This window comes from Micromesistius poutassou (genome assembly GCF_964030765.1).
Source record: "Micromesistius poutassou genome assembly, chromosome: 1".
Classification (NCBI taxonomy): Eukaryota; Metazoa; Chordata; class Actinopteri; order Gadiformes; family Gadidae; genus Micromesistius; species Micromesistius poutassou.
The window spans coordinates 11,244,755-11,260,317 of record NC_140271.1 but is presented as its reverse complement, the minus strand read 5'-3'; the positions used below and the strand labels follow the sequence as shown (position 1 = coordinate 11,260,317).

At 48.9% G+C, this 15,563-nt stretch overlaps 1 protein-coding gene across 1 annotated transcript in view; it reads left to right on the top strand.

The window, feature by feature from the left end:
• The window catches only part of LOC311347113 (thyroid hormone receptor alpha), an 82,474-nt gene extending 67,397 nt beyond the window's left edge, over window positions 1-15,077 (top strand). The window contains exons 6-10 of the mRNA XM_084470015.1: window positions 832-979; window positions 2,887-3,092; window positions 6,416-6,562; window positions 10,675-10,933; window positions 14,729-15,077. Of these exons, the coding sequence (XP_084326141.1) occupies window positions 832-979; window positions 2,887-3,092; window positions 6,416-6,562; window positions 10,675-10,933; window positions 14,729-14,979 (1,011 nt within the window). The 3' untranslated portion in view covers window positions 14,980-15,077. The remainder of the gene's footprint in view (window positions 1-831; window positions 980-2,886; window positions 3,093-6,415; window positions 6,563-10,674; window positions 10,934-14,728) is intronic.
• The last annotated feature ends 486 nt before the right edge of the window (window positions 15,078-15,563 follow it).

Here is a 15,563-nt window from a genome sequence, read left to right as displayed (position 1 = left end):
TCCGCATCTTGTTGGCAGACCGGATGAGCTCGAAGCGTGCCTTAGTCATAGACATGTTGACCCCACTGGTTTCCTGCACTGGGAGCTAGTCTCTCAGTCTCTCTGAGGGGTTGGATGATCCAACACGAGTAGGAAACACTTCTGATTTATCAAAGTCACAAAGTTAGTGTCTGACATTTTTTTGCGCGAGAGAAGCCCCAATGGTTTATAGATGGACAGTCCGCACACACACATGCACACACATACACAAACACACAAACACACACGAACACACACACACAAACACCTTATGTAAGTGTGTCTGAAACACACTATATGAATGCAATTCATTATTATTAGGAGTATTACTTTTAACTCCCCAGTAATCGGGTAAAAGTATTTCTATACATTGTCTCCAAACAAATCCTTTAATCGACGCTGTTCACGGAGGTGATGGGTTGGGCTGGGTTTAAGCAGCAGGAAGTGGCGTTGGTTTGAGTGCCGTCGGATCACGAGTGATCTCTGAGGAACACCGCGTTCCCCCACCCAGCGCCCGACGGGGGCGTTGGACGGGCCGGGGGGGGAAGAGAGCAGTCATGGGCCGCTGCCACGGAGACGGCAGGCGAGATGTTATCAGCGGTCATGTGCCATGTGCTCCGGAACATTTGATGGCTTGGCCCATTGCTAATTAATAACCATCTGCGACTCTTTCATCTGCAATTGAATCAGGCCCAGAAATCGAATCAGCTCCTGATTGTCGTGGGGGGGGGGGGGGGGGGGATGGATGAGTTAGAGTCGGCTGACCTTTTTTTCCCACCGTCTCCTCTCCCCGTCCGTCCGTCCGTCCCTCAGGGCTTCTTCCGTCGGACCATCCAGAAGAACCTCCACCCCGCCTACTCCTGCAAGTACGAGGCCTGCTGCATCATCGACAAGATCACCCGCAACCAGTGCCAGCTCTGCCGCTTCAAGAAGTGCATCGCGGTGGGCATGGCCATGGACCGTGAGTCACTGCACCAGCACCCAGCACCCAACAGCCAGCGCCCCAGGAGTCAATGCCCAGCACCCAACACACGGTGCCCAGCGTCCAACACCCAAAGCCCAACAACCAACACCCAGCAGCCGACACCCAACACCTAACACGCAGTGCCCAGCACCCAACACCCAGTACCCGACAGCCAACGCGGTGGATCACTGCAACCGCCACTTGTCTGAGCTAGCCTCGCGAGTCGCAGCGGCCCTCTGCTAATTCCACACACTTTAACCTCGCTACTGGGGTTAGCAGAGCGGGTGGGCTGCACAGGGGAACTGGGATCTCTTGTGCTCCACACTGGGGATGGCAAGGCAGCCCTGCCTCTCGACTGTAGGTCGTTAGCCCTGGCAGGTCATAAGGGGTCAGTGTGAACCCACAAACGATCTTAGAAGTTGTCATAAAGTGTTACACTTGAGGTGTTGTAGGTGCCTTAAAAACAGTGTTTCTTTGCCCAACTCTTTGTGGTCTCTGACGCCACACCCTGCCTCTTCAAAACATTTTGTGGTTTTTTACCCAAGCACAGATTAGTCACGCATTCCTATAAAGTAAAATGTGGTAAAACGTGATCCATATTTAACATTGCGTGGATAATTACACACGCATACGCATACATGCTTTTCAATTTGAAACACTTGCTAGCTGGCCCGCTTGTGATGCTAGTCCACATAGCATGTGTGTTTAAATGAGTAACACGTCATGCTCACTTTTCTCATAACTTTGTCTAGTAACTTTTCTCGTAACTTTAACTGCAGTCACGAGACTACACAGTACAGCATTTTTTTATGGTTTATGATTTATATCCCAGGAGGTTCTTTTCAGACAGAGTTCTCTGGCCAATTTTCATCTTAGTGAGATTTGAAAAGCTTTTGTCTGGCCCAAACCCTCGGCCACAATACCAAAATAGCTCAATATAATTCATTAGTTTGTTTGTACGCGTTCAGGAAGAGGACATCCACGTCCTGTTCCATCTCGTGTCAGCGCACGTGTCTCGAGGCATCGAAAAACTGGTTTCTGTCCCCGGTCCAACTGGCCCCGAGACAACTTTCTGTACTCAGAGTTGTAATTATTAATTAGCGTCTTGAACATAAAACCAGAGCAAGCTTTTGTTCCTAGCAAAAAACTATCTGGGTTACATCAACTGGTGGCGCCTCCATGCTCACACAGAGAAGTTTCCAGAGCCATTTCCACTTATTTTCCTCCACATTTCGTCACACTGAAACTCGGTTGCCGACGTGATTTTTTTATTATTTTTTATCATTAACATTTTTTATTTTTATGCTTTATTATAGAGTGAGATAGAGAACGAATTTGTGCATAAATGAACATTCCTGAACATTTTTACTGCCAATTCCGCATCCCCTTATATATGAACTTAAACCAGCTATTTCGAAGATATAAATCACAACTTCGTTTTATGCACTTGTTATTGAAAACATAATACACATATTAAATACTTTATAAATGAGACCAAATAAATGCATTTAGGCAGAGTTAACATCTCCTTGTTTTGGCTATCTCATTGTTTTTAATTCCTCTCATCAGTAAAACAATTCCAATGTACGTTAGCCTTTCATACTAGATTCATGTTATAACATAAAATGATCAGAACAATACAAACATTCAGTACTATCAAAAACATGCTTCTTCTTGAAAGTTTTTTTTAAATATTAATGTGTAAAAAAAAAAAAAAAAACTTTTTTTTTTTAATTTAAATTTATTTGGCGACCCAATTCAAATGTGGGTCGCGTCCCAGTCTTTGGGAAAGACTGCTTTATGGTACTCGTCTACCCGGCGGGCCGATGGGGGTACCCCACCGACGTGACTTTTGACCGGCACACCCCCTCTTATTATTGACCCTATCCCCCCCCCCCCCACAGTGGTGCTGGACGACTCGAAGCGCGTGGCCAAGCGCCGGCTGATCGAGGCCAACCGGGAGAAGAGGAAGAAGGAGGAGATGGTGAAGACGCTGCAGATGCGGCCGGAGCCTAGCGACAGCGAGTGGGACCTGATCCACATGGTGACGGAGGCCCACCGGCACACCAACGCGCAGGGCGCCAGCTGGAAGCAGAAGCGCAAGTTCCTGGTAACCGTTCCACCTCCTCTTTCCTCTCTATGCGTTTTTGTGCACATATACATTACACTCACATAGCAGACGCTTTTATGCAACGTGTCTCACACACATTGGCGCACTGACGGCGGAGTCAACAGCCACCTCGTCGGGAGCAGTTTAGGGTGAGGCGTCTTGCTCAGGGACACCTTGCCACCCGGCTAAGAGGAGCCGGGAATCGAACTAGCAACCTTTCCGGTTAAAGGTCAACCTGCAACTGCAACTATGCCCTGTTATTTCCAAATAGCAATAACCTGGGGTTTGGTTTGGCTCTGGCTTAGCTCAGCAGGTTGAGCAGGTTGACTTGTAACCGGAGGGTTGATGAGTTCGAGCATCGAGTATCGAGCTGTCCCTGAATGCTCCAGGCTGTCGCGGTTGCATGGTCTGTGAACGTGTGTATGTGACACTTTGGATAAAAGCGTCTGCTAAGTACCCCAAAAGATATATTTAAGCAATAGATCATGACAGGCTGTTGCTCCGCTGCGCGTCGGGACGGACAACGCCCCTTAACTGTGGTATAATCAGCACATTTCACTGACTGAAGTGATCTATTGCTTTTATAAAACAGTTACGTAAGTATGGCGAAATGAAAGTCATAGACACCCTCAATTTTGAAAAAGCTAGAAAGTCGGAAAAACATTTTTTTTAACGAATACAAAAAAGTAGTCCCTCCTGGCTGCCTGCAAAGTGTACGGCGGTTGCTATGCAACACACTCTAGCGTCCTTCAGAGAGAAGGCTAGAGACGGTAGCTTGGTTTGCCGGAAATTTAGCCTACTATCGAGTTCACTCACCGTGTGCCTATTGCTTTACAACATTTCCACCCTCTCCAGCAATCAACATATTTTTAGGCTTCAGTGAACTATGCTATTGCTTTTATATATAAATAAACAACAGTTCAAGTTAGGCACGGAGTGATACTGAACTCCGTAAACTGAAAGGGCGTCATAGCTGTGTGTATACGCTCAATATACAACAGTTGGGAACCAATCAGATCGCTTGATTTAAGCCACCCGTTTTATAAAATAAAATATAAAATTGCTGACCACCACTATAAATAAACAGCTTGTTGCTATGTGTGTGTAGAATCAAACAAACTTTTATTTTTGCGGAAGCAATACAATCATTTTTAAAACAGTCAAAAGAAAACAAATCTTTGTATTATTGATTCATTTAGTAAGTAGCCACGTAATTAGAGAGATAATCTACAGCAAGCCGGTCATTATCATGAAATAAAGCCCTCCTTGTCCCTCACCCAGTGGGGCTTAATCTGGAATGACCAGCTCTACATTAATATAATGACACTGGAATCAAACGGATCAACTCACTCTTACATCCAAACCATGGGCCACACCACCAAGCCAGGGGGTTTGTGTATTTTAATATTCATTTCTAAAATGGGTTCCTTCATTCGTCAACACTTTCCGTTCCATTCTATTTCCAGCCTATTTCCATTACGCTTCCTCAAATATACATCTTCCAACTTCCAGTTGGGTTGCCTTGTCGCTTTGTGTGAAACTCTGTGGCTGATTGGCAGGCGGGAGAACAGATCTCCTCCTACTTTCACGGGATGAATGAAAGTGTCCTTGTTACCTCGGGCCGCCCAAACTTTTCACTTGAGAGACACCGTGTTGCTATGGCAACCTTTCATTCACGTGTAGGAAAGAGAAAAAGAAAATGTATGTATTTACCAACAGCGGAGTTATTCATGATTGCAAAAGGCAACAAGGTCTCTCGTAACACTCGGCGCTCATCCGTTCTCAAACATTCCGTCCCCGTTAATAATGCACAGTGGGAAGAAAGCCGCCGTTATGCTTTGAGGAAAAAAACAACAACAACATGAAAAACCTCTTACAAAACCGGTTTCCCTTTTCGACCAATCGCGCGTGGTGCAGCAGCCACGCGAGGCTACCCTGGTGGCCCCGCCTCCCAGCGATGGCGGTCACCTTGACGCAAAGGTCAATGGCAGTTGCCTGGCAACCGTTGCACGAAGGCATGGGAAAGACATGTTGCTCTTCTCACAAGACATCACAGAAACTCGTGGGTGGGGGGGGGGGCATTCCCACATCACCAGCAGCCCTTTATTTTGATTGGTTCTAAGCTCCTCAGGTGTTTCTGTCTGCCTCTGAGCTGCAGACATATCGTGAGCTCTGGGTCGTCGGTATGTGGTTGGTGTAAGGCGGTTTCTCCGGTTTCATCGTTACAGGGTAGGGCAGGCATACCTTAGGCCTGGCCTCCTGCCATTCGTTTCAAGGGAGCACAATCATTGTCTGATCACACTGTTAATAGGTGTGTGCTTTTGCGCCCGATTCACCTTTTAAAGTACAGTCGTGAGCATGGGATACAACGATGTTAGTTGTGGATAATGTACATTATTGGGATTATTGGGATTTCACAATGCAGGACCACGAGGCGAAGGGGTTTTACGCAAACCTGGCCAATAAAGCTGATTCTGATTCTGATAGATGGGGTTCATTTGGCTGGCTATACATTGTCCTGCTTATTACCTGGCTACTTATTAATTAGATCTAATATTTGACACAAATATAACCACAATTACTTTAAGACAACATTTTTTTATAAGTTGAAGTTTTAGTAAAATTAGAGTAAAATTCCATAGACTGCTGTAATTAACCAATCGGAATCAAGCTTTCAACAAAGCTGTGTATTAAATCTCTTTAATCCATTCATAAAGTTCACATAGTTAACGTCATCTCAAGTTACTGATTGAAATATTGAGCCGCGTGAACGTATAAGGACACATAAGCTAGCTCTACTTTTGCTGGATTATTAATCATAGTAGTATTAATGTTGAATAGCAGAAGGATAACAAAGTCATGGCCGACAGCTTTCAACATGAGCATGTATTCATAGTTGATGAGGTAATGGTGTGAAACCCAACTAATGTGAAGGGAGTTATATAAGCTAGTTATGGTGTGAATATCCAGTGTGCCCTCGTATGGCATCCAGTTTGAAATGTAGTGCTTTGATTTATAATGACTGAAGTCTATAGATCTATTTTATTATTATTTTATGGGTTGTTAAAATTTCTTAAAACTTCCCGGTCTGTATCCAAGAATGAGCCTGCGCTACACCAAGAATAAACAGTGATACACTGTGCATTTGATAAATGAAACCCTTTGATGTTTACTGTGTGTGTGTGTGTGTGTGTGTGTGTGTGTGTGTGTGTGTGTGTGTGTGTGTGTGTGTGTGTGTGTGTGTTCCATGTCCGTGTATATATGTGTGTGTGTGTGTGTGTGTGTGTGTGTGTGTGTGTGTGTGTGTGTGCGTGCGCGTGCAGCCAGAGGACATCGGCCAGGGCCCCATGGTGCCCACGCCCGACGGGGACAAGGTGGACCTGGAGGCCTTCAGCGAGTTCACCAAGATCATCACCCCCGCCATCACCCGCGTGGTGGACTTCGCCAAGAAGCTGCCCATGTTCTCTGAGGTAGGCCCTGTGGGGGGGGGGGGGGCTGTGTGTGTGTGTGGGGGGGTCCCTGTGTGTGTGTGGGGGGGGGGGGGGGGGGGGCTGTGTTTGGGGGGCCCTGTGTGTGTGTGGGGGGGCTGTGTTTGTGGGGTGAGGGGGGTCCCTGTGTGTGTGTGTGTGTGGGGTGGGTCCCTGTGTGTGGGGGGGGGGGGCGGGTGCAGGGCTGTGTTTGGGGGGCCCTGTGTAGGGGGGACTCTGGGGGGGGGGGGGGTCTGTGTTTGGGGGGCCCTGAGTGGGGGGGGCTCTGTAGGTGTGGTGTGTCTCCTATGCATGCATCACCTCACTGAAACAATCACAATCGTCTCCTTTGTCCCTTCTGCCCTCCACGCATGCAATCATCACACGCCGTAGTTTCCCCCGAATCAGAACTCTCTTTTCAACGTGTCTGTTTGTGTTCAGGTGTATCGCGTTGCATGGCGTTACTATGTGGTATTATTACTTTTCGGAGGTCAATACATGACCCTCTATCTTTTAACTATGATAATCATGGCCAGCGCGCGTCATCGGAGCACGTGCTGCCGTGCTAGGGCCCTCGTCCCTCTCCTGACCTCCTTCCCCCGTCGGGGCCCTCAGAGGTCCGGTGTGAGTGCTCCTCGTCCCAGCCCAGAGACCAGGGCAGCGTGTGTGTGAGCCTGTGTGTCAGAAGCGTGTGTCAGCGCGTGTGTGTCGGGAGCGTGTGTGTCAGCGTGTTTGTCAGGAGCGTGTGTGTGAGTGTGTGTGTGTGTGGAGTGTGTGTGTCAGGAGCGTGTGTGAGTGTGTGTGTGTCAGAAGCGTGTGTGTGTGTGTCAGGAGCGTGTGTGTGAGTGTGTGTGTGTGTCAGGAGTGTGTGTCAGAAGTGTGTGTGAGCGTGTGTGTCAGCAGCGTGTGTGAGCGCGTGTGTGTCAGCGTGTGTGTCAGGGTTATTTACGTCCCTCTCGCTCCGTCTGTCGCTCCAGCTCCGCGAGACGTGGAGTACGAAATGAAAGCGCTCGGCTTTAAATCTGGAGCAGCCATCCCTATCACCAGGGGCCCCCGGAGCCCCAAATAGGTGGGGCCCGCTGAGGCACTAGCAGAGGAGGTGTCCCCAGGCTCACGCGGACCGGGGCGAGGGGGCTGCGTGGACGGATGACAGCGCCGCTGCATTCACTAGGATGGAGGAGGCGTGTGTTAGGTGGTGTACTACATCGGCTGCGTGTACTAACTAGGAGGTGGTGAGGCGGTGCTAGGTGGTGTCCTCCGTCAGCTGGGTGCGTTAACTAAGGACAGAACCACGTCGGCAGGGTGTATTCTCTAGGACAGATGAGGTGGTGTTAGGAGATGCCTCCGTCGCCTCGGCTGTACCGACTAGGATGGATGAGGTGGTGTTAGGCGGTGTACTACATCAGGTGTATTCTCTAGGACGGACAGGGGAGGTGTCCTCCGTCACCCGGCTGTGCTGACTAGGAGGGACGAGGTGGCGTTCGGCGGTGTGCTCCGTCAGCGCGTTGCCATGCGTCCTCCCCTGGAACGCCAGGGCTCCCATTGTGAGGCCCCGCTAACGAGCCTCGTTAGAGGGGCTGATTGGACGGGCTCCCGGTTCTCTTTTAGTCGTTAGCCTCAGCTTAGGGACGAGGTGCTAATGAGGAAGCTTGGCTCATCACCGCCGCCACCTCCTCCCCGCCGCTGATTGGCTCGCCAGAGAGACAGAGAGCCAGAGGCGACTACAGAGAAAGAGTATGTCTGGTGGCGAGAGAAGGATTTTTAAGTGTGCGCGCGCGCGCGTGTGTGTGTGTGCGTGCGTGCGTGCGTGCGTGCGTGTCTGTGTCTGTCTGTGTGTGGTTGTGTGTGTTCCGTGTCCGGGTGTGTGTGCGGGTGTGTGCGTATGTGTGTGTCTGTGTGCGTATCTGTGTTCTGTGTGCTGGTGTGTGTGTGTGTGTGCGTATGTGTGTGTATGTGTGCAGGTGTGTGCGTATCTGTGTGTGTGCGTGCATGCATGTGTGTGTTTGTATGTGTGTGTGTGTGTGTGTGTGTGTGTGCGTGTGCAGACATGATGGGTGTGGGTAGACTAGCTGAGTGCAGTCATCATGCATATTGCAGGAGGTGTCTGGTTACATAACCGATGGCACGGGTATAAACCCCACGAAAAACAATCATCCTCTCCAGGTACAGTTGGTACAGAAAAGTTGTCGATGAATCATCTTCAATAAATTAACAGTTGAATCCCTTTCTCTCGGACTAGGTATGTTTTTTAAAGTCCATGAAACAATGTCAGTGTTCCTCTGAACACCCATGAATACTTAATGAACTGCCCGGGATTATGACTAATTTTTAGGTGAAGTTCTTGTTCCTGTGTTCCTCCCTTCGGCATTATTCATACCGCATGAAAGAGACATTTCTCTTCAGGTTTTTTGGTAGGAAGAACCTTTGGCCAAACAAAGGGTCAAGTTTGTACACGCCGCTTGCTTTTCCATTTATATTTAGAAGACACTTTTAACTTAAGCGACGGTTCAACGCACATTCACACACCGACGGCGGAGTCAAGCACGCCGGGCGACAGCCGGCTCGTCAGGAGCAGTTAGGGTGAGGTGTCTTGCTCAGGGACACCTCGACACTCGACTCTAGGAGGAGCTGGGGATCGAACTAGCAACCTTCCGGTTACAAGTCAGCCTGCTCTATCTCCTGAACTAAGCCGACCCCTCTACTGACCCCCGTTTGCTCAAAAGTAAAACCAAACAGGCTGTTGGCACTCCTCTTCAGGTGCACTTCTGGTTGGGCGGGGCTACCTTGTTGTTTAGGCTCCTCCCCCCGCTATGATCCAATTCGGGTGGGGGGGGTGTTCTGGTCAGAAAGGTTGATTGGCGTTGCTTGGCTCACCAAAACCGTCTGTAACCATCCATGCATGCAAGAGCACTTAAAGTCCATGATGACATGTTATCCTTTGTTTCTGCAAAACACTCAAACCACAGCGCCTCGCACAGAAGGCCATTAGCACATCACCAGGGCTTTCTTTCTATTGGTTCTGAGCCCCCGGGTGTTTCAGTCTGCATCTGAGTGGCAGACGTATTAAGAGCTTTTGAGTAGTCGGAATGTAATGAGTGTAAGGCGGTCTCTACGGTCTCATTGTTATGTGGGGAGGGTGGATGAACTTCCTCTGCCTACTAATGATGAGTAAAACAATCGTTATCTGTGCATACCGTTTTTTTTTTTTAACTCTGAGACGCAAGGTTATGAAACGTCTTTGATCCGATCTTTTCCAGGGAACATTTGACGCGATGTGTTGGACGTGTACATTTATTTTTGGATCATTATGCATTGATGTTGACATTTGGACGAGGATCAATCCATAACACTGCTGTGTTATCAGCTTAATTTTTGCTCTACAATTTAATTTCAAATCTTGCCCCCCCCCCCCCCCCCCTCACCTAGCTACCCTGTGAGGACCAGATAACATCCTGCTGAAGGCCTTAATGAAACCATGCTCACCTCCTCATGGCTAGCTCATGCCAAGTGTTGTGCTAACCTCCACATGCTAAGCATTGTGCTAACCTCCCGATGCTAAGCATTGTGCTAACCTCCTGATGCTAAGCGTTGTGCTAACCTCCTCATTCTACCTGATGCTAACAGTGTGCTAACTTCCTGATGCTAAGCCTTGTGCTAACCTCCTCGTGGCTACCTGATGCTAAGCGTTGTGCTAACCTCCGCATGCTAAGCGTTGTGCTAACTTCATCATGCTCACAGTGTGCTAACATCCTCATGCTAGCTGATGCTAACAGTGCGCTACCCTCCCCAGCTGCCCTGCGAGGACCAGATCATCCTGCTGAAGGCTTAATGAAGCCAAGCTAACCTCCTCATGGCTAGCTCATGCTAAGCATTGTGCTAACCTCCTCATGCTAAGCAATGTGCTAACCTCCTGATGCTAACAGCGTGCTCCCCTCCTCATGCCACCTGATGCTAACAGTGCGCTGCCCTCCTCATGCTACCTGATGCTAACAGCGTGCTGCCCTCCTCATGCTACCTGATGCTAACAGCGTGCTGCCCTCCTCGTGCTACCTGATGCTAACAGCGCGCTAACATCCTCATGCTACCTGAGGCTAACAGTGTGCTCCCCTCCCCAGCTGCCGTGCGAGGACCAGATCATCCTGCTGAAGGGCTGCTGCATGGAGATCATGTCGCTGCGCGCCGCCGTGCGCTACGACCCCGAGAGCGAGACGCTGACGCTCAGCGGCGAGATGGCGGTGAAGCGCGAGCAGCTGAAGAACGGCGGGCTGGGCGTGGTCTCGGACGCCATCTTCGACCTGGGCAAGAGCCTGGCGCAGTTCAACCTGGACGACACGGAGGTGGCGCTGATGCAGGCCGTGCTGCTCATGAGCTCCGGTGAGGGGGGGGGGGGGGGGGGGACACACGCACGCACACACACACACACACACACACCGTATAGACAAACACACACATACGTACACACACGCACGCATGCGCACACACGAGGGCGCATGTGCACGCACACGCACGCACACACGCACAGGGAGAGACACGTCTGTGGTTGTTGTGCTGGTGATTTAGGTCGTTAGGTAACGTGATTACCTCACTTCGAAGCACGCATTATGTACACATCTAGACGACGGTGTGATATAAATCAATATCGATGTACATATCGATATCTGTATCTATACTACGACCACTGCACCTTGGAATATTAGTATTATATGGATTAATTGGTGGTGGTGGTGGTGTGTCAGGAGGAGGGGGGAGGGGGCATCGCCGCTGTCTGATTTGGGGGATGGCAGCGTGATGTTGCCCTCTGACCAGGGGGAGGGGGCGTTGCCGCCATCTGACTGGGGGGGGGGGGGGGGGCGAGATATAGACTACAGACTCTGTACTACATTGAACAATTATTTATTAAACACGAAATATTACATAAAAATTAAATATTATAATAAATAAATAATAAGCTTTTCAAAATAACATCTGGAAGGAGAGCAATGCAAATATAAATAAATAAAGTGCTAAACAGCATCTGAAACAAGAACAATTTGTGCAATTTTAACTAATGAAAGTGCAAAACAAAATGAAATGTGCAAAGGTGGTCAGTCACTACTTATGGCAGAGCTGACATGTAGCATCGCTGCAGGCTATCCTCCTTGGTTTAACAAAGAACAACTCAAGGGCCCTGTTGTAATTAAACTCTTTCACAGGTGGACCATTTATACTGATTCTCATGCAAGCTGTCAGACTGTTGCCTGCAGCCTGTATTTCCAATTACAAGTTTTTTATTCCTGAACAACTCAGGGCTTGATTGGGCTGCGATGCCCACACATGAAACGTGATTGGTTGAGCTCAGGTGCGAGTCCAAGGCATCACGCCTGTAGTTAGTGCAGGGGACCTCTATGAAAGGCCTTTGAGAGGGGCCACGTGATGCCCTTTGACAGTGCGTCCTGCATAGTCTGCAAAACATTCCTAGGAATAATACAAAAACTAATTTAATATAGTTGAGGCTTTACTTTAAATTTCAACATTTAATATAAAATCAATAATGCTCTACTCACCGTGTTCGGTGTGGTAAAGCCACCCTGTATATTTAGGGTCCATAGCCCACTCCGGGTTCCACCCACTACCTCTGTGTTTAGAGGATTGCCGGGGATCCGGCGGTGGAGGTGGTGGTGGTGGTGGTGGTGGTGGGGGAGGAGGAGGAGGCGATGCAGAGGAGGAGGTAGGCCTGCTTCGTCGCACGAAGAAGCCTGCAATTTTTGGTTGGGTTTTTCGGTCCATTTGGCTGTGTACAATGCGAGAAAATCACATGCAATAGTCAAAAGTAGACTATAAGACAGCCACGTGTAAATGGTAAACGCAACTAGCCTTGATAAGAAAACATTACGCCTATCAAAATCATTTCAGATAGCCTACTATGAGCGAACAGTTGACAGGTTATCCTAGTATTTATATCATTTAGATGAATAATTATCTTACCTCGATGCGACAGGTTGATTGTCGGCTATCCAACTTCCAGATGAACGTCTTCCCAAAAAATGCTGTTTTTCTTTTTTATCCCGGATAAACCGCGAACGATGATAGATAGCACGATGACATTCAACCACCAGATGCCGCTGTTTGGATGCATTACAGGAGACATATTTCGGAGGCAAAGCCTAGGCCTACTAGATTTAAAAAACGTTTTTTGTTTCGTTGTTTGTTTTTTAAATGCGTTCTGCAGAGAAGGGAGACTGGCGTTGGTCACGGTTTGGAATGAAAGGGAGAAACAGGACAGAGTAACACGGCGAATATTGCGAATATAACGTAAAATAATGTAAAGTGCTGCGGGAAACCCTGCTAATATTAATCACTTATTCTATATAAATGTAATGACTCTTAATAGGGACCCTTATTACTTCTTACTCTTATTTAGTGACATCAAACTCGAGACCAACCCAGTGAAACAAACGCAAAGAAAATAGCTAATAACTACATTCGCTACAAACGGCTCAGGCAGCTCAAGCAGTGCCTCCATAGCCCATGAGCAACGCTCATCAACAGGTAGGAGGGGCGTACAATCGGTCAACATGTCCACGTGTTGTTATGTCATGTTTCATTATTCTCCGTCCGACCAATCCCAAACGTCCCTACAACATCGGCCCCCTGAGCCAAACTGGGCGGGGACCGAGTCAACAGTGGAAAAAAACAAGGCTGTGTGTACAGGGATGGTTTGCATGTTAAACGAGGCGTGAAATGCGCCCCGTGTTTAAACACACACAATAGGGCCTCTTTGAACATAAAGGCCTTGTCTCTTCCCTGGACAAATACCGGAGTGGAACAGTGTCGGTGCTTCTGACAGTTGACACCGCATCAGCAAAGCCGTGTTAATCCCGTACACCTCCTGTGTTGATCTTGTCAACAGCAGGGGATCAACCGACAGTTGCTAAAAAAGTTGGCCTACTTTGTATACAATAAATAAATACATATTTTATTTGTGTCAAATGTTAAATAGCCAGTCGACTGTTTTTGTCGTTGTTGTTTGAAACGTGGTTATGTGTCTTATATGATCATCATCATAGTAATCTATGCCATTTTATAACTGTTCCTGGAAGTCCCCAATTTAGAATAAAATAGGGTATGATGATCCTATGTTTTGTGGAGATGTGTGGAGTTGTGTCTGGGCAGCGGTGGACCGCGCTGTCCGAGAGAAAGTTTAGCCTTTCGGACACTTAACGTATAACCCCTAGTATAACTCTCATCGTGTTCAAATTCCAGCTGAAACAGCGGGTTTACTGGCTCTTTAACTAGAATTGTACAGTTATTAACATGAGCATATTTGTATTTGATGAGGTCTGTGATCATCGGTTGGTGTATGAGTGGACCGTATAAGATGTCTGTGTCCAAATGTTATCTATTGCTAATCTTGAGTTAGCCTCTAATCCCTGCTTTCCTCAAACATAGCCTTTCTGTGCTAAAAATATCTGCCCGCTAGACCCTTAAAAGGAGTGTGTGTGTGTGTGTGTTTGTGTGTGTGTGTGTGTGCACGGCAGGGCTCTCAAAACAAGCCACTTCAAGGGAAAAAAAAAGGGGCAGAGCGCAGGAAAGGCTGTGACCGCCAAAAAAAAACGGCCACGACTCAAAACGCAATAAAAATACTAAAAACTGGGGCGCCCTGGTGGTTCACTGGGTAGAGCGCGTATCGTTATGGCTGGTTTATACTACTCCGTAAAGTGCGGTCATAGACACGGAGAGCCCTCTCCGTAGCTCTACGTGCGCATCCAATATCTGTCGACGCAATGGAGACTGCAAGGGCTGTGATTGGTCCTCTAACAACATAATTTCCAGAATCACTTTGCACCTCATTTAATTTGCACCTTATTTACTTTGTACCTTGTTTACTTTGCACATTAAGGACTGCAAATTATATTGCGTATCCGACATCCCGGAGAACTTTGATGGCTTGATGGGTCTCCATAGTTACGGAGTCGGAGTAGTATACTTTGGCCTTTAGTCCTGACCGCAGCGACCCGGGTTCCTGGTCGTGATCGTTTGCTGCATGTCTTCCCCTCTCTCTCCCATACCTTCCAGTCTCTACAACGAAAAGGATAAAAACTCATTTGTATAAATTTTTTTAACCAAAAACAATCTTCTCTCTCCTCCCCCGCCGCCATGTCCCCCCCCCCCCCCCCCCCCCCCCAACAGACCGCTCGGGCCTGACGAGCGTGGAGAAGATCGAGCAGTGCCAGGAGACCTACCTGCTGGCCTTCGAGCACTACATCAACAGCCGCAAGCACAGCATCCCGCACTTCTGGCCCAAGCTGCTGATGAAGGTGACGGACCTGCGCATGATCGGCGCCTGTCACGCCAGCCGCTTCCTGCACATGAAGGTGGAGTGCCCCAACGAGCTCTTCCCTCCGCTCTTCCTGGAGGTGTTTGAGGACCAGGAGGTGTGACGGCCGGCGGCAGCGAACCATGACGGGAGGACCTCCCTCCAACCCCCATCGCCAAGCCGCCGCCGCCGCCACCACCCCGACACACACCCCTCTCCCCAACCGCCGAGCCAGCCTCCTCCCTCGGGGAGGGGGGGGGGGGGGGTCGGAGCACGACCGATCCGAGGAAGAGAGGACTGAACTTGGAGGGAAGAGAGTCGAGGAGAGGAGCGGGAGATAGGGGGGCTGTTTCTGTGTCCCGGGGCGGTGGGGGGGGGCTGGGGGTGGGGTGGATTCTAAAAGAAACCGTGTGTTCGTCTTTGGGGGGGGGGTTGCACAATAAGCCGTGCCCCACCCCCCCCCCCCCCCCCCCCTCTCCGAGACCCTCGTCGCAGATGTAATCACCTCACACACACTCACTCACACTGTCCTAACAGAGACACACTGACAATCTTGCTTGTGAGATTTTTTTTCTTTTGGTCGTTTTTTTTTTTTGTCGTCTGTGATTTCTTTTGTAAATACGTGTTACAGTGCTATACGTGTTCACTGCTGGTCCTAGTTGACACCGTGAAAACCATGTCGAGATGTGTGTGTGCGTGTGTGCGTGC